Raw genomic sequence first — 27,538 nt, 5'->3', positions numbered from 1 at the left:
AGTGGAAAGAAGGGACCATCAAAAAAGGAGGTACCTTTCTCTGAAGGGAGAAGAGAACTTCCACTTTGCTTATGGTCCTGTCTAAATAATGATGGAGTTTGTGGACTCAAAAGGCTTCCATAGCCTTGGCAGCTCATGACAAGAGCCTTGGGTGATCACTGATGTCATGAAAAAGAGTATCGGTTGTTAAATCAACAGCAGGAGTCACTGTGTAGGACCTCTGTCCTTAATGAATTGTACTTTGAGAATTAATGGTAAAACCTGTCTTCAAACAGTACTTCATACTTTGTGAGTCTGTGTGGGTGCAAACTGCTGAAATCTTTACTTAGTATAGAGTTGATCTTTTGTATATAAAGATAATTAAAAATGAATCTTAATAAAGAATGAGATGGGAGAGGGACTAGGAGGTGGGATGGTTTGGGGGTGTGAGGGTGGGTATGGTGGTAAGAAGTACCATAATCCAAAAGCTGTACCTATGCAATTTATATTTATTAAATAAAAGCTTTCTGGGGAAAAAAAAAAGTTGCATGGGGCAAGTGGTTTGGGTTCCTGCTTGGGATTCTTTTTTTTTTTTTTAAAGATTGTTTTGGGGCTGGCGCCGTGGCTCACTTGGTGAATCCTCCGGCTGCGGTGCCAGCATCCCCTATGGGCACTGGTTCTAGTCCCAGCTGTCCAGCTCTCTGCTGTGGCCAAGGAAGGCAGTGGAGGATGGCCCAAGTGCTTGGGCACCTGCACCTGTGTGGGAGACCAGGAGGAAGCACCTGGCTCTTGTCTTCGGATCGGCATAGCTCTGGCTGTAGTGGCCATTTTGGGGGTCAACCAATGGAAGGAAGACCTCTCTCTCTCTCTCTCTCTCACTCTCACTGTCTAACTCTATCTGTGAAATAAATTTAAAAAATAAAAAAAGTTTGATTGATTTATCTGAAAGGCAAAGCTACAGATAGAGGGAGGGAAAGACAGAGAGGTCTGTCATCTGCAGGTTCACTCCCCAAATGGCTGCAAATGGACCGATCCAAAGCCAAGAGCCAAGAGCTTCTTCTGGGTCTCCTACGTGAGTATAGGGGCCAAGCACTTGGACTATCTTCTGCTGCTTTCCCAGGCCATAGCTGAGAGCTGGATCAGAAGAGGAGCAGCCGATACACGAACTGGCACCCATATGGGATGCCGGCTCTGCAGGCAGAGGCTTAGTCTACTACACCATAGCGTTGTCTCTGCTGGTTGGGACTCTTGCATTCCGTATCAGAGTGCCTGGGTTACAGTCCCAGCTACTCACCTTCCAGTCCAGCTTTCTGCAAATGCATGCTCTGAGAGGCAGCCTGTAATGACTCAAGTATTTGGGTCCCTGCCACCCATGTAGGAGTACTGGGTGGATTTCTGGGCTCCTGACTTTAGCCTCTTGTGGGCATTTAGGAGGTGAACGAGCAGATGGAAGATCTCTGACTTTCTCTCTCTTTGTCTCTTTTCCTCTGCATTTCAAATAAAGAAGCAGAAATACTGAGGTTTCAAATCCTTCAGGATTTTTTTTTTTTTTAATTAAGATAAGGTCAGATTTTAAAATTTGTTGTTGGTTACTGTGGTAAGCAAAATATTCTGCCCGTGTCCCCATCCCTGTTCTCCTCTCCCTCCCCCCAACACACAGTGTTCTGATACCACAAACCTATGAATGTGATATCTTACATGGCACAAGGTCCTGGCAGATAGGATTGAGGGTGTTGCTATGTAAAGAGTTGCCTGGGTGATGCGAGTGTCGTCACAAGAGGCTTTATGTTAGAGGGATGCAGGTAGGTCAGAGAGGAGGGTGTTTGGAGATGCTATGCTGCTGGTTGAAGTTGGAGGAAGAGATCATTAACCACGGCATGCAGGTGGTTTTGTTGTGGCTGAGCACCACACTTTTATTGCTGTCAGTGGAGAGCAGCCTCATGCCCTAAAGAACTCTCTCCACCGAAGGTCAAAGCATCATGGTTTATAAAGGCAAAAACCACAAGAGAGGGGGAATGCATGGTTACTAGTGTTAAGCTGACCCAAGGCCTATGCGAAACTAATATTAATTGCACTCTTGATAATACCAATTACAAATTAACAATGCCAGTTACAGTCTTGACATTAGTCCAGGTATTGACCTAAATATGTGGGATGAGACAAATTACAATCCTAACATTAATCCAGGTTCAGCCTATCTCTTTTAAGCTTGAGCGATCATGCTGTGGAGTTTCAGTGTTCTGCCAGGTGGAATGCAGTAAACTGTTATTGTCTTAAGTTTTAGGCCATAGCTAGTTTGAGACCATAGTCTGACGGTGGAGGGTGCTTTCTCAAGATGTAGTCCCGGGTGCTCTAAAATGGAGTCCCTACTATCAAGGTGTTACTTCAGTTTCTAGGAAATTGAGGCTTCCTTACAGCTTGCATGAGGCAAGCCACCTGGCTGATTCCTTGATTTTAACTCAGTGAGACCCATTTTGGAATACTCAGCTCCAGAATAATAGGTAATAAATTTGTATTGTTTTAAGCCATTAAGTATGTGGTAATCTGTTATAGCAGCAAAGGGAAACTACAGCATTTACTGTTACAATCGCCTCCATTTTCAGGGTTTTATATTGGTAGAAATTGATAAATTTATCCATGGAGCAGATTCTCCTGTGAAGTCCGTGCTCATTTCTGCTACAGAAAGGTGTGAAAGGGAAAGAGCTGTTTGTGCTTTACTCTCGTGGGTTATTTAAAATTCTGTGAACAGGGGTGAGCGTTGGGCGTAGTGGTTAAGGTACCCATGTCCTGTATCAGGATGACTGGCTTGATCCCTGTCTCTGGACCCAGACTGCAGCTCCAGCCTCGTGCAGACCCCGAGAGAGAGGGTGCTGATGACTCGGGTGGTTGAGTTCCTGCCGCCCACCTGTGAGATCTGGATTGTGTTCCTGGCTCCTGTGGGGAGGGAAGCCAGAGGATGAGAGCTCTCTGTCTCCCTGCCTCTCACATCAGTCAATAAATACAAATTTTAAAAAGATACATAGTCTTCTTAAAAAGTTAAAAAAATTCTGGCAACAACTTCAGTCACAAGGCCTAAAAAGTGAAATCTTTTTGTAGAGAAGATTATTAACTTTCTGGGTGGCATCTATGTTATCGAGGATACTACTTTCGTAAGTCTTGTCGGGCAAGACTGATAGCTGTAAGGCTTTAAATTGTTTTTCTTGAAATACTTATTGCGTATTTGTAAAAGTATTTTTATAAGGAAGGATGGTTTGATGAATTTATGCCCCAATCTAAGTGGATTTATCGAGTTCTTTGGTTTACCAACAGCTGTGATTCCAGTTATGACCAAAAGATGGCATACTTGACACACAAATTAACTTTATTTGTAGAGGTTTTTTTTTTGTTTGTTTGTTTTTGTTTTTTGAATACTTTTTCATTGGTATAGAGAATGTTAGCTATAGTATTTTGGAAATAGGCTTTTTAGGGAGAATTTTTTAAATGTAGAATAAAATATGGGGAATTTAACTGTGTTTCAAAAATCTTAAAAGTCTCATAAGATATTTCCCAGATCTTCCTTTTACTAATTTGCCACATTGACATTGTGCTGTAAAGTACAACGTAATAGTTTCTGCTTTGAGTATGAGTAAACTTTGCTTGGTCCTGTGGCATATTTTAAAATTTCCCTTCAGTTTATTATAGAGTTGCCTGTTGAAACTTGAAGTAGATGATACTAAAGCTTGAACATGTAAGTTGATAAGATATGTGTAAATATGATCTTAGCTTTAGAGAAAAAGAAGTGTGGAGTTGATAATCAGAAGACTTGGGTTTCACCCTTGATTCAAGCAGCTCTCACCATTGGTGACTTCTGTGATCTCAGATTGATTTATACATAATTAGCTTCTGATACCAGAGTAATGTTTCTAAGCTGTTGATGTTTCTTTGAGAAAAGTCTTAAATCAGGTAGTTTTTATTTTTGTTGAACTCTGGTGAAATGTTCAGGAAAGGACAAAGTACCCTTGGTGATACTCAGTGACTTTGAAGAACATTTCAAGTGAGGACAGTAGTGAGTTTGCAAAACCCTGGAGGTGATGTGGTATAGAGAAGTTGGCTGTGGCCATGAAAGACCAGATTCCAGTAGCATCCATTTCTTTCTCTGACTTGAGTCATTTTCACTATTATGAGACTGAAGTTTGCTGTGATTTCTTTTCTCTTTCAGTCTTAGAATTTGTAGTTTTGCATTTCGGTATTTTATTTCATACATGGGAATAGAGACATTTAGCTCTCCTTTGCAATGAATTAAAAACCTTATCAGAAAAATTTTATTTATATTAAAGAAAAAACTTTTGATAGCAGCATCATTAGTTTTCAGAATTTTGATCTATTTCAGTGTATTTTTGATATAGTTAAGATAATAACATTGCACCTTCATGTAGGTAAAAGATAGAATGATATGTATTTCCTTTATGGAAGGCCTTTGATGTCTTTTCATAGATCTGTAACTTATAAAAGATAGTTGAGTTTAATGAAAATGCCCCATTCTGGTGTCATGGATTCATCCGGAGCCCCAGATTTATAAAGGAGAAGTAGTCCACAGAACGGATTTACCAAGCGCCCCCATGACATTACCTTTATTTCCTTTCATAGAACCACAGTACTGTAACATGTTTTTGTTCTTGTGCAGTGAAACACTCTGTTGTATCTCAGATTCAAATCTAAGAAAGATCAGAGTTAATAGAAAACCAAATGGAAGGCTCCAGAGCTGCTGGAGGAAATAGAGGCATTCCTTTGTAGCCTTTCTCTTAGGCCAAAATTGCCAGCCCCAAGAAGTCAGGGAGCCGTGCTGGGGGCTGTGTGCCCTGTTGGTTAGTTAGATTGGTTTTCATCTGAGAACCTTTTCAAAGTTTTTCTTCTGCTTCTGTATTTTTAAGAAATAAGAACATAATGTAAGAACACAGAGGGTTATGAAGCATGAAGTTCCATAAATATTTATGCCAAACCACAAAAGTGGACAGTTCCTATTTTCTTGACAATATTGGGGTCATATTTCACTCTTGACCTCTTGAATTGAAAAATACATGGAGTTAGTAAACTCTTCTCTTTTCTTTTTTTATTTTAATAGGTTTTAGATGCTGGGAGCTGTCTTGTTAGGCTCACTGGACTTTCTTTTCTTTTCTGGTATATTAGTGTATCTCTAAAAGCTTATATCCATATCAGAAGGAACATGATTTATACCTAATTATAGATGTCACTAGTAAACTGCTTAATGTGTTTTGTTCTGTTTATTGTTACTAAATTAAAAATAATTGACAAGGCTAATAAGTAGGTTTGTGTCTAAAAGCCTACTATAAATTAGCGCTTTCATTTTATTTTCTCTATGTTAATTGTAGAGAATTTAGAAAATACTTGTGAACAGAACAAACATCACCTGTAATCCCGCTTTTAAAAATACCACTTTTTTTCTAATCTTTATTTATGTATGGGCAATCTTTTTAATATTAGAATTTATTTCTAAATTCTGGAGTGTTAGTAATTTCTGAGGAACTCAATGATTTCTTGGTGTTTTCCTTCCTCCTGGATAGTTTGATTTGCTTTCTAGATAAAATGATACAAAAAAAATACACAGTGGGGAGATCGGCAGTGCTGGGGCTTGTGGTGTAATAGGAGTGAAAATAATCTGCTTAAAACACTGCAGAGTTTAAGTGAATACTACAAAATGTCATTCAGATAGTTTATTTGGAAATTAAAGCAAATAAAACTATTACTACATTTGATAATAAATAAAACTATAAATTGTAAACTAAATTTATAAAAAGGAAACAATCTTTGGAGGTAGAAAAGAGAAAGTTATTGTAGAAACTGAAGAATTATTGAAATAGAACCTGAAAGGACCCCATAAAGACTGGGCTAAGTCAAGGAAGAAGAATTGCACAGATAATAATAAAAATGTGCATTTTAATTTGTCAGTTCAAAAAAGCGAATTAAAATTTAAAAAGATTAAAAAGCAAATTAGACCCAAGAAGATGGAGAATGCATGAGCATTCACACCCAGGATTGGGGCTCCATCTACGTCTGCAAGCCCTCAGCCCTGGCTGCTTCCTGGTTGGAGTGGAGCCCTGTGTGAGAGCGCCAGTATAGATGTGGGGTGTGGGCCCGAGGCTGGGAGCGTGCCAGGTGAAGGAAGGTGGCCTCAGATGGATAGCTGTGAGCCAGGGCTCCTGACTCTACCTTTCAGAAAACTTAAGGGGTCGCTGTGTCATAGAGTTTTGGCCAGCCTATCCAAGGGGACATGCGCTGAGGGCACCCAGGAAAAAAAAAAAGGTAGGCTCTTCTTGCCTTGAGACCAGTTCTGGGTCGAGGGGCTGCTGAGGGAACAGGAGCTTACCTGGGGCTGAGTGAGGGAGCAGGAGCTTTAACTCCGCAGCTTGCCTGGGGCTGAGTGGCCAGTGTGCTGAGGCAGCCGGGCAGGAAGGTAGAGGGGGCCTTGGCTCTCTTTCCCTTTGTAGAGGCTCTGCACTCAGTGTTGAACTGTTTATCACCAAACAACTTGGTAAGTGATACAACTAAATGTCATCTGTTGACATAATTAAATGCCATTTGTAATCACTGTTCTAGGTACTTGTGTCTGAAAAAGCCATTATTTCTGTGAATGCCTCAGAACACTGTTTGGAGATTACTAGGATATGAGAAAGGCTGGAGAAAGGCTTGGGGGCATGAATGGGAAGGGAGGCTACAGCAAGAACCAGAGCCAGGAGCAGTGTGGTAGGGGATGCTGTCTGTGGTGCTAGCTCCTGGACTGTGCCTGGACAGTGGACCCTGGGTGCTTTCCTTGCTGCATGCCACTGCCGTGAGTGCGTGGTAAACTAGCTCAGCAGCTCCAGAACAGCCCTGTTCACGAAAACACACGTGCGATTTTACACTTTCCAGTAGCCTCCTTAACGAAGGTAGAAAACAGCTGGGTGTTGTGGCGCAGGAGCTTCAACTACTGCGTAGGATGCCTGCATCCCGTCAGAGTGCTGATTTGAGTTCTGGCTGCTCCATTTCCCATCCAGCTTCTTGTTAATGTGGCTGGGTGACAGCCAGTGATGGCCCAAGTACTTGGGTTCCTGCCACCCACATGAGAGACCTGCATTGAGTTTCTTGCACATGGCTTTTGCCTGGCTCATCTGTGGCTGTTGCAGGCCTTTGGGGAGTGAACTAGCAGATAGAAGATCTATGTCTCTTCCTTTTGCTCTGCCACTCTGCCTTTTGTTTACTTACATACATACATAAATGCATAAATAAAACTTTTAAAAGTGGAAATCAGTTGGAAATCAATTTTAATATATTTTATTAAATACATATGATATTCTAACATTCCAATGTAATCAATATAAAATGATTAATGTACATTATTTTTTCATATCAAGTGTTCAGAATCTGATGTGTATTGTACACATACAGTGTGATTCACTTGTATTAAAATCTTCCCAAGAGTGTTATGAGCTTCTTGTGAGTAGCCTGTGTATTGGCCGATATAGTTCTAGAATCAGGCTTCCAGATGGGATTGTTTGATTAACCAAACCCGAGGCTGATTCCCTTTACTTACCTGGGAAACTGGGCGGCACAGGAGGCATGTGTTCACTCTGGCGATGTATCTCTTTCCTGTTTTGTGCCTCTGACTCCTCTCCTGCCCCCTCTTCAAGAATTGATGTTCATCAGGGTTCCTGTCTTGGCTGTTTGATCATCCTTTTTGGCTCTTTGAGCCATCTGTCCTTTGGTATGCTGGTGACTTGCATATCTGTATTTCTTTCCCTATCATTTCTCTAGTTTTGTAGCCGTGCATTCATTTCTTGTCAGCACATAGCCAGTTTCAGGTCCCAAAGGCCTCTCCCACTCAGCATTTCCCAGTCTGAACTTACCATCCGTCCTTTAAACCTGCGGTTCCTCCTCTGACCCCAATCTCATTTAGTGGGACCAGTGTGTAACCATCACCCAAAATAGCCGGGGTGCATTTTTTTCCCTTTTCTGAAAATTGAAAGTGCAAACTTGACCATTATTGTTTGAGCCATTGTTATTTCCTGGGCATCTTTTTTTTTTTTTTTTTTTTTTGACAGGCAGAGTGGACAGTGAGAGAGAGAGACAGAGAGAGAAAGGTCTTCCTTTGCCGTTGGATCACCCTCCAATGGCCGCCGCTGCAGCCGGCGCACCGCGCTGATCCGATGGCAGGAGCCAGGATCCAGGTGCTTTTCCTGGTCTCCCATGGGGTGCAGGGCCCAAGCACCTGGGCCATCCTCCACTGCACTCCCTGGCCATAGCAGAGAGCTGGCCTGGAAGAGGGGCAACCGGGACAGAATCCGGCGCCCCAACCGGGACTAGAACCCGGTGTGCCGGCGCCGCAAGGTGGAGGATTAGCCTATTGAGCCACGGCGCCGGCTCTCCTGGGCATCTTTTATAGAACTATGTGGAAACCTCATAACTGGTCTCCAGCCATCTGGTTTATTTTTCTCTCTTTGCTTCTTACCTGTCTCTTCCCTCTGTCCCCTAGCTGTCGTATGCACTGCAGCTGGACTGATCTCTCTAAACACAGGTTATCATTCTTCTGCTTAAGTGTGTCCATTTGCTCCCATTGTGAAATAAAGCTCAAAATCCATATATGGCATGGAGGCATACCTTGTCTGTCTGTCCAGTCTCACCTCCCTTTACAGCTGTCCTTGCTCTTGGACTTGGCACTTCGGTAATATGGGTCTCCTGCTTTTCCCAGGCCCTTTGCCATCTTTCTTGCCAGCAGATTCTGCCTCAGTTGGGAGGCTCTGTGAAGGAATAATCTCTGCAGGTTTCCCTTAGTCTGGTTGGACTAAATTTCCCTCCTGCCGTGTTTCCCATGATCTTGTCTGTACATCTTTTTTTTTTTTGGAAGGGGTAGAGGGGAGCTTTGTGTTGCTGGTTTTATCTCTCTGTGTGTGGGGGGTGGTTCTTGGAGCTTAGGCCATCATCTTACTGCTTTTTGCCTTGGAGAGTCTGTGTAGTGTGTGGGTCAATCAGCATTTTTTTGTTAACTGACGTAGGCAGATTTGAAGGGAGAGGGGGTGGCTCAAATTGCAGACATCTCTATGATCCAAATGCTTGATGAATGAAGAAATAGAAATCAAATTGTACTGTTGCATAAGTCTTAGGAGAAAAATAACTCCAGCTAATGAATTCTTTGTTACAACAGCGTTTGTGGTGGGGCTGCATCATCATAGAGCATTGGTACTTTTTAGTTTCTAGAGGTGATAAGCCGGTGTTAACTCACTCTGACATCAAAAATCACATCACATATCATCCTTGACCCTTTTTCTTGCAGTATTGAGATTTAGTTCTGTTCTGTGCCTACTCTGCTCTTGGTTAGGCTAATACCAAAGAGAGATTTGCTGATGTTTTCACCAAGAGCAAGGATTAGCAGTCTAGTGCATATTTTTGCAAATAAAGTTTTATTGGCACATAGGGAAATCACTCATTATATGTTATTTTTTGTGACTGCTTTTGTGCTGTAGCAGAAGAGTTCAACAGTGTGCCAGAGACCACGTGGTTTGCCAAGTGTGCAGTATTTTCTGTTTGGTCTTACACATCAAGAGTTTGCCAACCCTTGCCTTCTGTGGAAACATTTAAATTTGGAAATACAGAGCCATATGTAATATCCAGCTTGAGGAGTAATCTCTGATTAGGAATCAGGAGAATACAGATTAAAAAGGACAAACCTCTTTGAATCTGTGACTCATGTGGTCTATTTGTTTTGTTTGTTTTCCTGTTTTGTTTTGTTTTTTTTTTTTTCATTTTATTACATGTGCTGCTGAAGAAAGATTGTCCAGATTTCTTTGCCTGAAACACATACAAGGAGAACTTTAAAAGGTTCATGGAAAATGAAATTAAAAGATACTTAATTTAGTAAAAGTTTTTGAAATTGGTACATATAGGGTTCTCAAAAAGTTCATGAAAAGTTCATGTTATAAAAAAACTATGCATGGGTTTCAAAGGCTTTTTGCATCAAAGTAAACATTTAATTCCATTTTCTATAAACTTTTTGAAATACCTTTGTGTATTTGTCTTGTGTAGGATTTTTTTAAAAAGATGTATTTATTTATTTTGGAAGTCAGAGTTAGAGGAAGACACACACACACAGATATATATGTATTTTTTTTGACAGGCAGAGTGGACAGTGAGAGAGAGAGAAAGGTCTTCCTTTTGCCATTGGTTCACCCTCCAATGGCCGCCGGTGTGCTGCAGCCGGCGCACCGCGCTGATCTGATGGCAGGAGCCAGGTGCTTCTCCTGGTCTCCCAAGCAGGTGCAGGGCCCAAGCACTTGGGCCATCCTCCACTGCACTCCCAGGCCACAGCAGAGAGCTGGCCTGGAAGAGGGGCAACTGGGACAGAAACTGGCGCCCTGACCAGGACTAGAACCCAGTGTGCTGGCGCTGCAGGCGGAGGATTAGCCTATTGAGCCATAGCGCCGGCCAACAGAGATCTTCTATCCACTGATTCACTCTCCAGATTGCTGCAACAGCCTGTGCTGGGCCAGACTGAAGCCAGGAGCCAGGAGCTTCCTCCAGGTTGGTGCAGGGGCCCAAGTACTTGAGTCATCTCCTGCTTTTCCCAGGCCATTAAAAGGGAGCTGGATCAGAAGAGGAGCAGTTGGAGCTTGAACTGGCACCTACACAGGATGCCAGCATCACAGAATATGGCCTTACTTGCTTCGCCACAACATGGCCTGTGTCAGTTTTTAAGTTAACCCATTCAACCCCCCTACCCAATCTTTTGACAACTTGCACCAAGTCTATGTAGAAATCCCTCAGTATTCATGGGGGATTTGTTCTAGGAACCCAGAAGATGGAAGATCTCTTTGTCTTTCCCTCTTTCTTTCTATCACTTTGCCTTACAAATACATACTTTTTAAGAAAGATTTATTTACTTGAAAGGCAGAGTTAGAGAGAGAGATCTTCCATCCTCTGGTTCACTCCCCAAATGGCCTCAACAGTTGGAGCTGGGCTGATCCACAGCCAGGAGCTTCTTCTGGGTCTCCTAAGTGGGTGCAGGGGCCTAAGCACTTGGGGCATCCTCTGCTGCTTTCCCAGGCACATTAGCAGGGAGCTGGATCGGAAGTAGAGCAGCCAGGACTCAAACCCGTGTCCATATGGGATGCTGACGTCACAGGCAGTGACTTTTCCTGCTAAACCACAGTGCCGGCCCCCATCAAATAAATAATTTTTTAAAAAGGCTATTTTGGCCGGCGCTGCGGCTCGCTAGGCTAATCCTCCACCTAGCGGCGCCGGCACACCGGGTTCTAGTCCCGGTTGGGGCGCCGGATTCTGTCCCGGTTGCCCCTCTTCCAGGCCAGCTCTCTGCTGTGGCCCGGGAGTGCAGTGGAGGATGGCCCAAGTGCTTGGGCCCTGCACCCCATGGGAGACCAGGAGAAGCACCTGGCTCCTGCCTTTGGATCGGTGCGGTGCACTGACCGCAGTGCGCTGCCCCAGCGGCCATTGGAGAGTGAACCAACGGTAAAGGAAGACCTTTCTCTCTCTTTCTCTCACTGTCCACTCTGCCTGTCCAAAAAAAAAAAAAAAAAAAAAAAGCAGTCTTCTAAAAGTTAATGGAGGGGCCGGCGCCATGGCTCACTTGGCTACTCCTCTGCCTGCAGCGCTGGCATCCCACATGGGCATCGGGTTCTAGTCCTGGTTGCTCCTCTTCCAGTTCAGCTCTCTGCTGTGGCCGGGGAAGGCAGTGGAGGATGGCCCAAGTGATTGGGCAGCTGAACCCGCGTGGGAGACCAGGAGGAAGCACCTGGCTCTTGGCTTCAGATCGGCATAGCTCCGGCTGTGGCGGCCATTTGGGGAGTGAACCAGCGGAAGGAAGACCTTTCTCTCTGTCTTTCTCTATCTAAATCTATCTGTAAAAAAAAAAAAAAAAAAAAAAAGTTAATGGAAAACAAATGTATTACAAAAAATATTCCTGAATTTTATGATATATTCATTCTATTTTCTGTGGATTTTGAAGTATCTTTACACTATTTTTTACTATATTTTTATGAAAATATTTCAACATTTATTTTAATTATTTATTTTTTAAATTATAAAATAATTTATGTGTTTTAGGTAGCCTGTCTGATTCGAGTTCCTTCTGAAGTTGTTAAACAGAGGGCACAGGTATCTGCTTCTACCAGAACATTTAAGATTTTCTCCAACATCTTACGTGAAGAGGTAAGATTGGTTTTTCAGCCCTTTTTCTTTATTAAGATTTTATAAGTAACTATTACAAGCCTTGTGTTCTTACCTCTGGAGTCCTAAATAAAACCTTAGAGCTAAATTTAATATCTAATGATAGTAATATTTTTGCTAAGATTATCTTTGCTTTTTCCTTATTTGTTTTTGAATATTTTTTTCACCTTTCAAAACCAACACACACTGAGTGTGACTACTGCTTGTATGTCCTGAATTGTAATTTTCCTTTTAGAATCAGATACTGAACAAATTGTAAATATGTAATGTGAATAATGATATTAAATCATCACTACAGAATTTGAGGGCCCCAAAGAGAAATGCAGTAATGGACTGGTAACACTGGCCAGCATCATAATGTTAATATCAGAATTTAAGTCCTCATTTGCTCATTGGTGTTAAGATCAAAAATTATTCTCCTGGGCTATGTGACTAGGTAGTACCTAACTGTTTTCCTTTATATATATATATATATATATATATATATATATATATATATATATATATATTTTTTTTTTTTTTTTTACAGAAGCCTTTTTGTAAAAGTAGGAATCTATCAAATGGACATTTAAATGAATCTAAATTTTAAAAAAGTCATTCTTAATGATCTGACACCTAGGTGAGGGGACATCAGATATAGATATATAAATGAGATCAGTCCAGTGTGGGGTCCCTGTTGAGGTATGTCATTGTTTAAATAGGTAAATCAGAGCCTATCTGGGAGTATTTAATGCTGTTGAGAATGTTAAAGAATTTCTGATGTTTAAAGCCATGAAATATAAATTTGTTTTATATGTTTTTGGAAATATATTTAAAGAATCTTAAATGTTCTTTCCAAGATGTTGAGTAATAGCAACAAAAACTAAATTGATATGTAGTGAAGTTTTTTTTTTAAAAGGATTTATTTATTTATTTGAAAGAGTTACAGAGAGAGGTGGAGAGAAAGAGAGAGGGGTCTTCTATCTGTTGGTTTATTCCCCAAGTAGCCGCAACGGCCAGGGCTGGGAAAGGCCAAAGCCAGGTGCTCTATATAGGTCTCCCATGTGGGTGGCAAGGGGCCAGACGCTTTGGGCACCTTCTTGTGCTTTTCCCAGGCCATTAGCAGGGGCCTAGATCGGAAGTGGAACAGCCAGGACACAAACCGGTGGTGCCCCTATTGGTTGATGGCATTATAGGCAGCAGCTTTACTCACTGTGCCACAACACTGTAGTGAGTTTTATCATTAGAGATTCTCCATTTTAAAGGGAGCTAACCTGAGCCTCTGTACCATGGGCTGGCTTCTAGTTTTTTCTGTTTTTAAGATTTATTTTATTTATTTCAAAGGCAGAGTTGGATGGAAGGAGAGACAGATAAAGGCATCTTCCATCCACTGGTTCCTTCCCAAATGGTTGCAATGGCTGAGGCTGGGCCATGCTGAAGCCAGAAGCCTGGAACTCTGTTTGGGTCTGTCTTATGGGTTGCAGGGCTCAAATACTTGGGCCTTCTGCTGCTTTCGCAGGTGCATTATCAGGGAGCTGGATTGGAAGTAGAGCAGCTGGGACCCAAAACAGTACCCATATGGGATGGCAGCATCACAGACAGTTGCTTAACCTGCTGTGCCACAGTGTCTGCCCCTGGTTTTAAAACTTTAACCTCGGCTCACTAGGCTAATCCTCCGCCTTGCATCGCCGGCACCCCAGGTTCTAGTCCCGGTCGCGGCAGCGGATTCTGTCCCAGTTGCCCCTCTTCCGGGCCAGCTCTCTGCTGTGGCCTGGGAGTGCAGTGGAGGATGGCCCAAGTACTTGGGCCCTGCACCCCATGGGAGACCAGGATAAGTACCTGGCTCCTGCCATTGGATCAGCACGGTGCGCTGGCCGCAGCGCGCCGGCTGCAGCGGCCATTGGAGGATGAACCAACGGCAAACAAAGACCTTTCTCTCTGTCTCTCTCTCTCACTGTCCTCTCTGCCTGTAAAAAACAAACAACCAAAAAACAACAAAAACCTTTAACCTCTTAAAATATTGTAGTAATTGTGAACATTTTAGTGAACTTCGGTGTAGATAAATCTTCTTTATTCAGAATGTTATTCAGAAATCTTTGCTGTTCTTCCCTTTTTTTTTTTTTTAATAAGAGTTATTTATTTATTGAAAGAGTTACACAGAAAGAGAAGAGACAGAGAGAGAGGTCTTCCATCTGCTGGTTGACTCCCTAATTGGCTGCAGTGGCCAGAGGTGCTCCGATCTGAAGCCAGGAGCCAGGAGCTTCTTCCAGGTCTCCCACGTGGGTGCAGGGGCCCAAGCACTTGGGCCATCTTCCACTGTTTTCCCACGCCATAGCAGAGAGCTGCATTGGAAGTGGAGCAGCCGGGACTTGAACTGGCACCCATATGGGATGCCTGCACTGCTAGGCAGCGGCTTTACCCGCTACGCCACAGCGCTGGCCCCTGTTCTCACTTTGTGAACTCTTGGCTTTTTGTTTGTTTCAGGGCATCCAAGGATTATATCGAGGTTACAAAAGCACAGTTTTAAGAGAGGTAAGTTGCTTAATTTCCACTATTGAGAGACAAAAAAATGATGTACTGTATTCAGTAGGTTTATTCTTCTTAACAGTCAAAAATACATTTGGAGAAACTAGTTTAAAAACTGAGAAAGAATTTGCGGTCAATGTTTTAAATTCTGCTGAGGCTGTCTTGTTTCCTGTATCTAAAGGAATGGAAGAATGGGTTTACTGGCTGCGCAGTGCCAGTGTTTAGAGTGACCCAGCTTGCAGACTACTTGTTATTCTTGGTGGCTGAGTCTCTTGTGGCTGGAATATTAGGATACCAAGGTAATTACTGTGATATGGAGAATTAATGAAAAGTTAGTAAGGAACGAAACAAAAACCTTCACAGTGTGCATCGGGCAGTTGGCTCCTGCCTTGAGCAGTTCTGTCAGGACGTGCTGGGCAGTGTGTTGTGGGGCTAATTGCTGGCCTCCTCTGTGCTGCTGATTCTAAGCTTCTGGGGTTCTCGGTGTGGGAAATTGTCTCTGTCTCTCTCTTTTTTTTCTTTTTTGGTTGAAAAAGCAAAACTTTTCCATAAATAAATAATTAGGGCAGGAAGTGTATTTTAAATCTTTGCCTCACATTGCAAATGTCTGAAATTCAAGAAATGTTTTTTAGATAAGTGTGAAATAAGAGAAATTTTTGATATGGAACTTAATTTCCTATTAAAATTCAAATGAGAACCTGCGCGTGTTTCTTCTACATCTCTCTTTCCTATTCAGAGTTCTGTGGACAAAATATATATATATTTCATTTGCACAAAAAGATTTCTGAAGATTTATGTATTTCAAAGGCTGAGTTACAGAGAGAAAGGGAAAGACAGAAAAGAGATTTTCCATCTGCTGGTTTGCTCCCCAGACAGTTAAAATGGTTGGGGCTGGACCAAGTGGAAGCCAGGAGTCTGGAACTCATTCCAGGTTTTCCACATGGATTCAGGGGCCCAAGGACTTGGCGCTTTTTTTTTTTTTTTTTTCTGCTTTCCTAGGTGCATTAGCACAGAGCTGGATTGGAAGTGGAGCAGCTGGAACTTGAATCAGTAATCATGTGGGAAGCCAGTGTTGACTCACTATGCCTGCCACAAAGCCAGCTCCTGTAGAAATGCTTTTAATTGAAATAAATATTGTCTACACTGGAAGAATGTTGAAATTCTTTGGAAGCCTTCATTTTATATTGAAGTCTTCTTTATTTAACCAACATTTTACATGTGATTTAAGACTTTGATTTCCACAAGGTAACAACCTGTAGTACAGTACAGATTATGTTGGTTTTTAAGGAACTTGTTTTGGTGGCTAACTGAATGTTTGAAAATTAGTTATTTGTATGAGGATGACTTCTGCCTTTTAAAAACACCCACACCATAGCTTCATTCTTTATTTTTTTTTTAATTCATTTATTTATTTGAAAGTCAGGGTTACACAGAGAGAGGAGAGGCAGAGAGAGAGAGGTCTTCCATCTGCTGGTTCACTCCCCAGCTGGCCACAACGGCCGGAGCTGTGCTGATCCGAAGCCAGGAGCCAGGAACTTCAGGGTCTCCAATGCGGGTGCAGGGGCCCAAGGACTTGGGCCACCTTGTACTGCTTTCCCTGGCCATTTTAGAGACCTGGATCAGAAGTGTAGCAGCCAGGTCTCGAGCTGGTGTCCATATGGGATGCTGGCGCTTCAGGCCAGGGCGTTAACCCACTGTGCCACCCCACTGTGCCCCAGTGCCAACCCCCACAGCTTCATTCTTACCTTATTTTCTGACTCACTAAATCTGTGTTACTTAGTCTTCACCTGGGTACAGGTAAAGGGTGAGCAGTAAAGTTTTTTTTCATTTTTTTGAAAGGCACTGAATAAGTGAATCCATTTACGTGCCAGAGAATGCTGGTGTTGCATACATACAGATAAAACACATGCTTCCAACTGTGTTCAGTCTTTCAAAAATTTGTTTTGACATATGTCATGCTGATAATTAATTTCTAGGCTGCGGTCTTTGCATATAGCATGACCTTACTGAGATGACTGTGTTTCCTCAAAATGGCAATGCTTTGTTGAAAATTTAATTGGAGTCTTCTGCATTATGCGTATTCATAAAAGATCCTTCAGAACCGATTTTAGTTGAGGTATTGCTTTTGTAAAGATTCCCTGATAGAATGAGAGAAGCGTTATTGCTGAATGAAACATAGCTTCTTTCTAAAATGAGAAAAATAAGAAGTGATATATCTGCTTTAGGCAAAATTTTTGCATTATAAACAGTTTGGAATCTTATGTTAGTGTGACACCAGAATCAAATCTTTTTGCTAAGAGCTCATTTGATTGTTTCAATAAGCAAATACATGGAAACCTTAGTAAGAATCACTGGGAACCTTATCTGTTTATTCTGGATGCAATTTTTTCTTTAAAATAGTTTTTATTTCCCTAGCAGTAGCCCATTAGAATGAGATTGGAATTTGAATCCATGCATTATAAAATAGATTATTTGTGTTCTTTAGATTTTGTGAATGCTGTCATATGTTTTTTACTGCATCTGATGTCTGTGGAGATTGCTTGCTTATCCCCAATGTTCTCCTAAATGATGTTAGTTACTGTGAATTTTAGACTGAGTCTGAGCAAGGTCAGCAGATTATACTGTTTACCTCACCCTTTCAGGATTCATTTTTCTCATGATCTTGGCCAAATTAGTTGTGGTCAAACACTGTTTATTTACTGCAGTAAAAATGCAAGTGCAGAGCAAAATCATAGCTGCTGTCACAGCCAGGATGATTTCAGATGGTCCATTGGCCTGGAAAGTCTAGGGAAAACAGCCTCAGAATCTTGGATGTGAATTTGAAGGGCTTGTATAGAGGGCAAAAAAATAGCAAAAAGCCACTTGTTTGAAAAGAAATAGGAACAAGTTAAGCTCAGTAGATGTCCTTTGTTGATGTTCTACTCAACAGTCGTTTTTCGAATGCCTGCTGCATGTTGGGCACTATGCAGGGCATTCAGGCCCCAAAGGGTTCATATTGTGGGGGAGGCAGCTAGGGAAGTAGATTCTTTACAGTGCCGTGTAGTAAGTACAGCAGTGATGGGTGTACACAAGATGCAGCTGGGATTTTAGAAGCAGCAGTGCTTGAGTGTTACTCAGTTGGCATTTGTTCCTTTAATCAGAATGTTTCTTTACCTCATTCTTGAAGGAGTGGCCTTTAGAAATTAGTCAGAGAGATGGATGTAACAGCATGAGCAATGGCACAAAGCACACACGTGTACATCATTTATCTAAGCCGAATTGGGCTTTTCATATATGCATAGTGAACCAGGTGAGGGCACTTGAAGACAGCACTCAAAAAGTAGTATTTGTCAGGAGGAGAGGTTGAGTCTGTCACCCTCAGGGGGACCTTGCCAGGGGACCAGAGAGGAGCAAACGGGAAAAGCCCCTAAAAGAGTCTGATGACTGTCCACTGGAGTTGATAGGAGTAATTTTTGATGTCTCACTCTTGGCTGGGCAAATCTGAAACTAAGAAGTTGGTTGGAGTCGGACCCATGGCAGGAGTTTTTAGTAACCCTAGCTCCTGGCTTCTTTCTGGTGTATGAGAGCAGCCAATTGGAGAGGATTGGAGAGAGTTGAGGATTATCACCTCCACCCTAGTTTTGCTGCAAGCTGTCAAACAGGCCATACACATCATTCAACTGCTCTATAAGGTCGTTGACACCTCCAGTCTTTACGTAGAAAACTGACCATTCTGAAAAGTTCCCTCGAAAGTAGGCAGTGGCTTTCTGAATCTGGTTGGGTACTCTTACCATCTTCAGACAAAGAGAATTTTTAAGTGGGACCTAGAAACCTTTAAGGCTGAAGGCTCAAGAAATGCACTTCAAAGTCTGTCTCTGTTCTGTGGTCTGCCCATTCAGTGCATTTCCCCCAGACTTATGTTATGTAAGTCTGCTTTGTGTTTTGCAGAGATAATCCGTCCTGGGTGTTGTGTTTCTTCTTGTTTTTTGGGTTAACACATCTTGGGAATCAATTTTTATCTCTTCATAAAGATCACCCTCTTTTTTATGATTGTATAATGACTGTACTGTACGAAGAGTCATTGAGTATTTACCCAGTTTCCCAGTGTGGGTGTTTTAAAGGTAGTGCAAGAATAATACTGTGCATATGTCATTTTGTACATAGTTGAGAGTATTTGTAGGCTACGTGCTAAGAAATAGAATTACCTGGTTAATGGTGTGGGCATTTGTAATTTTGATAGATAAGAAGAAATTACCCTTCATACAAGTACCAGTTGACACTTGACCCAACAGTGTGGGAGCTCTCTTTTTTTTCCTTGTCTAACCAGTGGTGCCAGCAATCTAATAGATGAAAAATAATGTCACGGTAGTTTTAATTTTAACACTGGGCATATTAATACATGGCGAAGAACTGGTTTACTTACTGTGAACTATTTCAGTCATTATAACTTGTGAGCATTAAATAAGGGATTCATGTGCTTTTTGCAGTGCCGCCCACAGAATATGTGCTCAAGAAATGTCATGATTCTGAGTATTCTTGGTAACTGAAAGAGTCTTGGACACTGAAGGATATCTTAGTGTGAAATGCAACTCTGCCCATTCATTACCAGCTGACTTCTTTTGGCAAGTTAATCAGTCTTTATCAGCTCAAGTTTGCCCATCTGTGCTAGGAACTTTGCAGAGACTGTTTTTGTAGTGCTCTCAAAGGCAGGTCTTACAGCAGTACAGCCTGCTAGGAGACTCAGAAATTAAACCTACCTTTGAGTTGTTAGATTCCTCAACAGATGGCCGGCGCCGCGGCTCACTAGGCTAATCCTCTGCCTTGCGGCGCCGGCACACCAGGTTCTAGTCCCGGTTGGGGCGCCGGATTCTGTCCCGGTTGCCCCTCTTCCAGGCCAGCTCTCTGCTGTGGCCCGGGAGTGCAGTGGAGGATGGCCCAGGTGCTTGGGCCCTGCACCCCATGGGAGACCAGGAAAAGCACCTGGCTCCTGGCTCCTGCCATCGGATCAGCGCAGTGCGCCGGCCGCAGCGCGCCGGCCGCGGCGGCCATTGGAGGGTGAACCAACGGCAAAGGAAGACCTTTCTCTCTGTCTCTCTCTCTCACTGTCCACTCTGCCTGTCAAAAAAAAAAGGTTGCAACCTTGATCTATCAGCACTCAATGTGTGATTGCTAATTGATGACGGACTACCGATTGCTGTGTTGGAGTGAGAGGTCAGACTACTCTTCTTACTTTTTAAGCTCCTCCATTATACTTGCAGAGTGTTTTGTCCCCATGTTTATAGAGAAGAATTTATACAGTTGTAGCAAATTGCAACCTGCAACTGATTTTATTTATTTTTGCCTGTTTATAATTTCCTAAGTACAATTTTAGGAATATTCTAAATATTCTCCCACCCACACTCCTACCCCTCCTCCTCCTCCCTCTTCCCTTGCCAGTCCCATTCTCCATTAAGATTCCTTTTCAATTAACTTTGTACACAAAAGACCAACTCTATACTAAGTAAATATTTCAACAGTTTGTACACACACATACATACACATACAAATTGTTAGAGAATTGGTTTTACAGTTAACTCTTAGTACAACTCATTGAGAACAGGGGTCCTGCGTGGGGAGTTAGTATATAGTGACTCTTGTTGTTAACAATTAACAATCTTATGTATGACGTCAGTGACCACCCAAGGCTCTTGACCTGAGCTGCCTAGGCTATGGAAGCCTTTGGAGTCCACAAACTCTGTCAGTTTTTGTACAAGGCCATAAGCCAAGTGGAAGTTTTTTCCCTTTAGAGAAAAGTACATCCTTCTTGATGGCCACTTCTTTCCACTGGGATCTCACTCACAGAGATCCTTCATGTAGAACATTTTTTGGCACAGTGTCTTGGCTTTCCATGCATGAAATACTCTCATGGGGCTTTCAGCCAAACCGGGAAGCCTTCAGGGCTGATTCTGGGGTCAGAGTGTGCAACTAATTTTATACTCACTGGCTACTTCTGATGGAAAAACAGCATTTTGGTATAATAACATAAAGCTACCCTAATTGTTTGCTTAATCAAAATTATCAATGTAAGTGGATTAGTAAAATGTTATGATTCTTTTGTGGATCAAATTGACAATTCACTAGAATTTATTTTGCAAATAAGATTACCCATTTGGTGGAAGATTTTCTTACTAAGATTACACCACTTGGATGTTTTCCATTGAAAAACCTTATGAAGCAATTATAACTAGAACTTCTGTTACTTATTTACTGTTCTAAAAGCCGTATTCTACTTCATTCATGATAGTAAAAGCAGAATAAAAAAGTGCCATTTGATTTTATTCTTTTCTCTTTGTATCAGTGTATGTATGTTTATATAAAAATTGATTTCTTGGATCTGTCTCTTTGTCTTTTGATCATGCATGTCTTTCCAAATAACACAAAGTTCCTCTTGAGAAAAGCTTATTCGATGTTTATGTCTTTGTGGCTTGCGGAAGTGCTAGCATAATAACGTCTACACAGTGGGGCTCAGTTTTGATAGTCTTCATTCCTTTACTTTGGATTGATTTTTGTTGGCTTACTGTCAGACACCATAGTCATTTGAAAATGGTGAAGAATATCTAGAAGGGCTTGGAAGTACATAGGATAGTGATTAGGCCGTTTGACATATGGTGGTACTGCGATCTTTGTATGAGGTAGGTGATGAACACCAAAGAGTGCAAAATTTTCTAAAATTTTTCTTATTGAATCATGAAAAAAAGTTTTTACAGGTCTGGTTTCATTAGAAAAGTAATAACTGTTAGAATTATCTGATTATTTTCTATATCATTAACATTTTTCTACAGAAAAGAGAAAAAAGTGATGAGAAATCTTTCCAAACTTTTAATGTGAAGTTGTTTTTCAGTTAAAATCCAATGCAAACATATTGAGCCCTATTTTAATCCTACATAATTCATTTTATTAACTATGACCAAATAGAACATCTGTTAAAATTCCATAATGTTAGCTTCATGGGAAAAAGGAAAAAATCCTTGTTTGCTCTTGGAATCTGTCCATTGTTTTATTTTCAGGCTTTCAGTAAATGTGTAATGAGGCATTGTTATTAATGGGAATATTAAACAAATGAAAATGAAATCCCCCCTTTAATCAGACGTTTATAAATTGATTTACTTAATTGCATTTAGATTATAACTTTATTGTAGAGATGTTCTGTGAAGGATAATTGATAATTCATTCAGTTCATTTTTAAGAGCCTCAAATTAGTTCTCTTCAGATACAGATTTTAGCCTACAGTTTTTCATCATCTCTTAAAGTAACAAATATTTTTAGGAGGGACAACTCAGAGAAATTATTTCAATGTAGAAGAATTACTTTAGCCCTTCAGTGCACATTTTCTGATGTTCTGTTTACACGAAACCAGCTGCTGTTTCCTGCTCTCATTCCTTGGGCAGATTTCAATTGTCCTGTGAAGCCGTGAAAGTGCTACATATGTCCCTCATTGCACATGGACCATGTGTCCTGAAGGGGTGCCAGTGCCCACGCCTGTGGTTTACAGGGATGTAAATGCAATACCTAAGGAATCTACTAGATGGAGGTGGAAATTATCTTGTAATTCTTCATTTTCAGCATTACAGTCATAACCCATAGTGTTGAGGCAGCTTTTTGTTGTTCCTTTGCATTTTCCATCCCATCTGAAATACCCTCTTCCTTAATATTTGTAGGTTAGTTTGGATTGCATTTAGGCTGCAAATAACAGAAAATATGATGATAGTAGTTTCACCAAATAAGCTTCCTTTTTTCTTTTATAAAAATAAATCTGAAAATGGTCACTCTCTGACTGGTGTATTGTTTAAATGAGAGCAAGAAGGATCTAGTCTCTTACTCTGTTTGGCTAACCTGAATGTACTGGCTAATTGACACAGTTGACAAAATGGCTCCTGTAGTGTTAGGCACCTTGGCCTCGTTCTCAGAATGAAGAAGGATGGGAGGCAGTACCAGCTGCATGGGGATTGGGAAGGTGAGTGTACAGCTTTTCAGTGCAAAGTTAGCGGCAGCTCTTGCTAAGTCGGCCTTTGATGGTGCCATATTTTGTCTCTTGATGCTCTTCCAGCTAAGCGCCTGTCCCTTCAGAGGACACTGCACCTGCAGCTCCAGCTTTAGCCTTTACTTGGCTGTCCATTGTTAACCTCCACGACCACCTGTCTGCAACCACAGGTTTTTGGACATTTCATTCTACTTTGTAAACTGTCAAATCTGTTCTTGCTCTTTTTTGTGACCTATGTCCTTTTGAGCAACAGTGTATTCTTTTGAAATTAGTATTTTGGAAATACCAGTTTACCTCAAATTACTTATTTTTATACAGTTTCTATTTTTAAAATCATGATGTCAGAATACCTATATTGAAAATTTCAGGCACTGGGCAAAGTTTTTTATAAAGTTTTTTTTCTTTTTCAGATAATCCTTCCAGTAACCCATAGCATTATCCCTTCTTTGTAGATGGGAAAACGAAGTAGGATTTTGTTTAGCCTAGGATCTCTTATCCAGCAAAGGAGAGAACCCAGGACACCAGAGCTGGTGATCTTAACCAGTATGGTAAACAGCATACTTTGCATTTTATATGCAGATGAAGTTTTCTAGGGAGAAAATGAGTAGTCCACATCCTGATCGTTCATCTTTTAGTATCATCATTAGTGCCAGGAGTTTGGGAAAAATAAATTTACAGCAACAAGAAGTCTGCATAACATTTAGAAAGTTAATTAGAAGATGGAAGCTCCTGGAAAGAATCAGTCTGGAAAGAAATGTCGGAAAAACAGTGGCTACTAAGTGCAAAGTTACCTGTGACCCCGTGGTTTACTCTTGTCATGATCCTTTGCTGAGGGCGCTCTGATCGTCTAGCTAAAATAGACCCACCCAGCCAACCCCAGTCACTCACCTGTTACCGTTGCGTGCACTGTTAACAGGAATTATGTTCAATTCCTGTTTATAAATTGATGACCTGCCTCGCTTCTCTATCAGAATGGATCCACGGTGAGGGCAGGTGTGTTCTGATTGATTTGTCCCCTGCTGTTGACCTCACACCTAGAGGAATGTCTGACACAGAGCACACGGAAGCTGTTGAATGAGCAGAGCATCCACTTACTCTCAAAGTGAATGTGATGTCATTGCTTAGATGTCCAGAGTCATGTTCCTGTGGCAAGAATTATGGAATTCTCACTTAATTCCAAAGCAAGTTAATGATTTTTCTGCCAAATAAATTTCTGTGGTTCCAAGGAGGTCAGTTTTCTTGTCTTTTATTTCCTGATATTCTTGTGCATTCTACAAGTAGCTCCTCCTCCCCCTTGTTTTTTTTTAAAAGATTTATTTATTGATTTGAAAGAGTTACTCAGAGAGAGGAGAGGCAGAGAGAGAGGTCATCCATCAGCTGGTTCACTTCCCAATTGGCCTCAGTGGCTGGAACTGGGCTGATCCGAAGCTAGGAACTTCCTCTGGGTCTTTCCCTGTGGGAGAGTCCCCAACATGACCATGCAGATCTGTTTGACACAATGATGGACTGTGGGATGCCAGCAATAGTGATGGCCCAGTCAATTGAGTTGAGGAACATATGCCCTGCCACCTGCACCTGAACCTCTGTACTCTCATATTTCCTTGATCTTGAATCAGTTTTTCCAATGGCAGAGCCACACTGACTAGCAGGAACCACCAGCCTCAGGGTAAACGGAGGTCTGCTGGCGGCTGTGCTATTGCTCATAGAGCTGCTGATGTCCTTTTCCAGTTTGTCAATGATCACGGCAAAGACTCTGAAGATAGCATTAGTGGGTCTAGCCAAAGTGATAACCCTCTCAGGATAATTCCCTTCTGAGATGTTGATAAGTGCACCGCTTTCCTCTTGTTTTTTTTTTTTTTTTTTCTTTTAAAGATGTATTTTATTTATTTAAAAGACAGTTACAGAGAGAGAGGTCTTCCATCCGCTGGTTCACTCCCCAGATGGCTGCAACAGCTGGAGCTGCGCCGATCCGAAGCCAGGAGGTTCTTTGGGGTCTCCCACGTGGGTGCGGGGGCCCAAGGGCTTGGGCCATCTTCTACTGCTTTCCTAGGCCATAGCAGAGAACTGGATCAGAAGTGGAGCAGCCGGGATACAAACTGGCGCCCATATGGGATGCCCACGTTTCAGGCCAGGGGTTTTAACCCTCTGTGCCACAGCGCCGGCCCCAACCTCGTGTGTCTTCATAACAGATTCCCCTTTCTTTCCGATGATACTGCCAACTTCTTTTACATAAGTAACCGAATGGTGAGATTTGATCAACCTTCAGTCACACCAGTGTCCATGTTGAGCAGTGTTCTTGGGAGTTGGACTTTGAGTGGTGAAGTCTTTGGTCACTTGGTGGAGGTGAAGCCAAAACTGCAGGCACAGTGCAACTGAGGGGAAAAGGAGTGGGTGGGAAGGGGAAGGGCAGGAGGCCCTGGGTAGAACAGTAGGGGTGGGTGGGAAGGCAAAAGCCCCCAACCACCCTGGGGCCAGGCCAAAGAGGAAGGGGAGGGGTGGAGGAGGAAGGGGGAAAGAGACCCCGGGGAGGTGGGAAACACTTGATAATCTTTGGCATCAAAATGGGTTTTTTACATAGCCTTGTAAGTAGAGGATCACTTACTGACCTACTGGAGAAGTAGAAATTGGTGAGAGAGAAAGATATTTTTTTCCCTTTTGAAAATACTCCATTTTTAGTTAGAACTTGTTGGTCCATAACTTGTTTTATGGAATAGCACACTAGAGGGCGCACAATGCCCATGCTTTAAATATTGGTGGCAGGAACTTTATTCAATATTCATGAAGCCAGAAGCTTTTGAGTTGCTTGCCTGGCACTGTTAAAAATGACTCAAATTAGAAAACCCAAGCATAATAAAAAATGTTTTCTGAACCAAGGTGCATGAAAGAATGTTCATTTTATCTTTTGGTACAGAAATTTATTTATTTAGTAGGGTTCTAGCTTATAAAACCTTTTTCATGGAAAATTTGAAAGATACATGGAAGTAGATTAGTAAAGTGAATCTCTTTTGTCCCATCACTCAGCTTCAGCAGTTACCAGAACTTGACCAACACAGCACTTCTGTAGCCAGACTTACTTCCTACATTTCCATATTATTTTGAAGCATATATAAATGTTATCTTACTTCTTCCAGAAATATTTCATTATGTGCCTCTGAGTAATAAGAACTTCAAGTACATTTAATGTATCAGAAATGAATGCCATAATAGAAAGACAAATAACACATGATCTCACTTACATGTGGCATCTAAAAAAGTCAGACTCACAGAAGGAGATTCCCCAGGGTGGGAGGATTGGGAATCTGAAGTTATAAGATGGTGGAGTTCCAGGTATCTGAGGTTCAGTTAGGGTGGTGAGGAATGTTTTGATTGTAATAGTTATTATGCAAGGTGCACAATGTGAAGTCATCACATTGTATACCTTGAATATAGTCTTTTTTGTCAGTTACTTAGAATTTTGAAGTCTCAAACTATTTTACCCAAGCTATTTATTTATCAATTACAAATGGAAAAATAGTAATTTTGCACTTGCAAAAACTGGCAGAGACTACTTTATCCAAGTTATCAAGGTCAGTGTCACCAATAATAAGATACACTGATATCACATACCTCCAGTGTGATGTACCGAGAAACATACAATATCATATGATAGTCTTGTGAAATACCGCAAAATCTCAGTGTGCTCGTGAGAAAACATCAGACTGAAATAGAGATCCAGTGTATAAAAACTGGCCATGTTATGAAAACTTGAGATGAAAGAACTGTTAGGGACAGGAAGAGACTAAGGAGACATGGCAAGTCAGTGCTGTGTGCCATCCTGGATTGGCTTTGGGAACAGAAAATGTATGTTAGGGAGGAAACGGGCAAAATTCACTTAAGATCTGTGATTTAGCTACTATTACTATAGCCATATTGGGAGCTGGTTTTGATCATTGTACTCTGATCTGGTTGTTAACATTAGGAAAACCAGAGATAAGGTATATGTGAGCTCTATACATTTTACCAACTTCTACAAAAGCATGAACTGTTAGAAAATAAGTGGGAAAGAAAATGCTGGATTTGGGCATTGTATGAAATATTTAGCTTATGTTTAAAATAATCTTCTAAATTAATGACATCAAATTTGGAACTTAAAGATTTTTTTGATCAAAGTGATATGTGTTTCTAATAAATCAGATAACATAGCAGCACTTGGGATGAAAAGCAGCAGTCTTTTGCGTTCCTCCTCCATTCTGCACCTGCTCTCCACGGGTAACCTCTTTGACTCGTGTTATTTTTAGTTCTTCTGATGACATCCATACTTCTGGCTAATGTATTTAAGCATCTGTTCCTTCATTTGCTGACTTGAGATGCATACAGTCCTATTGAGTTCTGGGGATGGAGATGTGATATAGATCCCATTGTAGATCCTAACCCTGCTCATTCTAGCATTCCAGTTACTTCACGTGCCTGACTGTTTTAGAAGCTTGTACTCATTTGTGTCTTTGTTCCTTATCTCATGCCTTTGAACATCTTCTAACTTCACCTTCATACAGTGGAGCTGTTGGTTCTTTAGTTTGCTGTCTTGATATACTTAACTTGCAGATCTCACTTCCTTGAAAGACTTTGTCTCAGCTGTACTTGATTATTTTTTTAAGTTGACACATAAAAATTGTACGTGTTTATGGGGTACTATGTGATGTTTCAGTACATGTGTTCAATGGGTCATGTTCAAATCAAAGTAAACCTATCTGTTTAAGCAGTCATTGTTTCTTTCATTGTTTCTTTGTGGTAGAACCACTTTCTTCTAACTCTTTGGGAATATGTGGTACATCATTGCTACCTGTAGTCGTCCTACTGTTCAGTAGC

The 27,538-nt window shown here is 41.5% G+C and overlaps 1 protein-coding gene and 1 pseudogene across 24 annotated transcripts in view; one reads left to right on the top strand and one right to left on the bottom strand.

Annotated features, from left to right (window-relative positions):
• The window catches only part of SLC25A26 (solute carrier family 25 member 26), a 156,680-nt gene that overhangs the window by 47,717 nt on the left and 81,425 nt on the right, over positions 1–27,538 (top strand). For 19 of the 24 annotated variants that reach the window (XR_016214230.1, XR_016214229.1, XR_016214231.1 and 16 more), the window contains 2 exons: positions 12,067–12,171; positions 14,653–14,700. Coding sequence is in view for 20 of the 24 variants with exons in the window: in XM_008260905.4 (XP_008259127.3) it covers positions 12,067–12,171; positions 14,653–14,700 (153 nt within the window). In the remaining 4 variants the exon portion in view is untranslated. Of the gene's footprint in view, positions 1–10,468; positions 10,517–12,066; positions 12,172–14,652; positions 14,701–14,875; positions 15,035–15,693; positions 15,855–27,538 lie in introns of those variants that run through there. The other 5 variants (XM_089305450.1, XM_089305452.1, XM_089305447.1 and 2 more) reach the window with 3 other exon arrangements.
• Positions 24,093–24,975, bottom strand: LOC149124319 (poly(rC)-binding protein 2-like; annotated as a pseudogene).

This window comes from Oryctolagus cuniculus, chromosome 10 (assembly GCF_051225735.1).
Source record: "Oryctolagus cuniculus isolate XC-2025 breed Fujian yellow rabbit chromosome 10, ASM5122573v1, whole genome shotgun sequence".
Lineage (NCBI taxonomy): Eukaryota > Metazoa > Chordata > Mammalia > Lagomorpha > Leporidae > Oryctolagus > Oryctolagus cuniculus.
The sequence above is the reverse complement of the archived record's forward strand: the minus strand, read 5'-3'. Positions and strand labels throughout refer to the sequence as shown.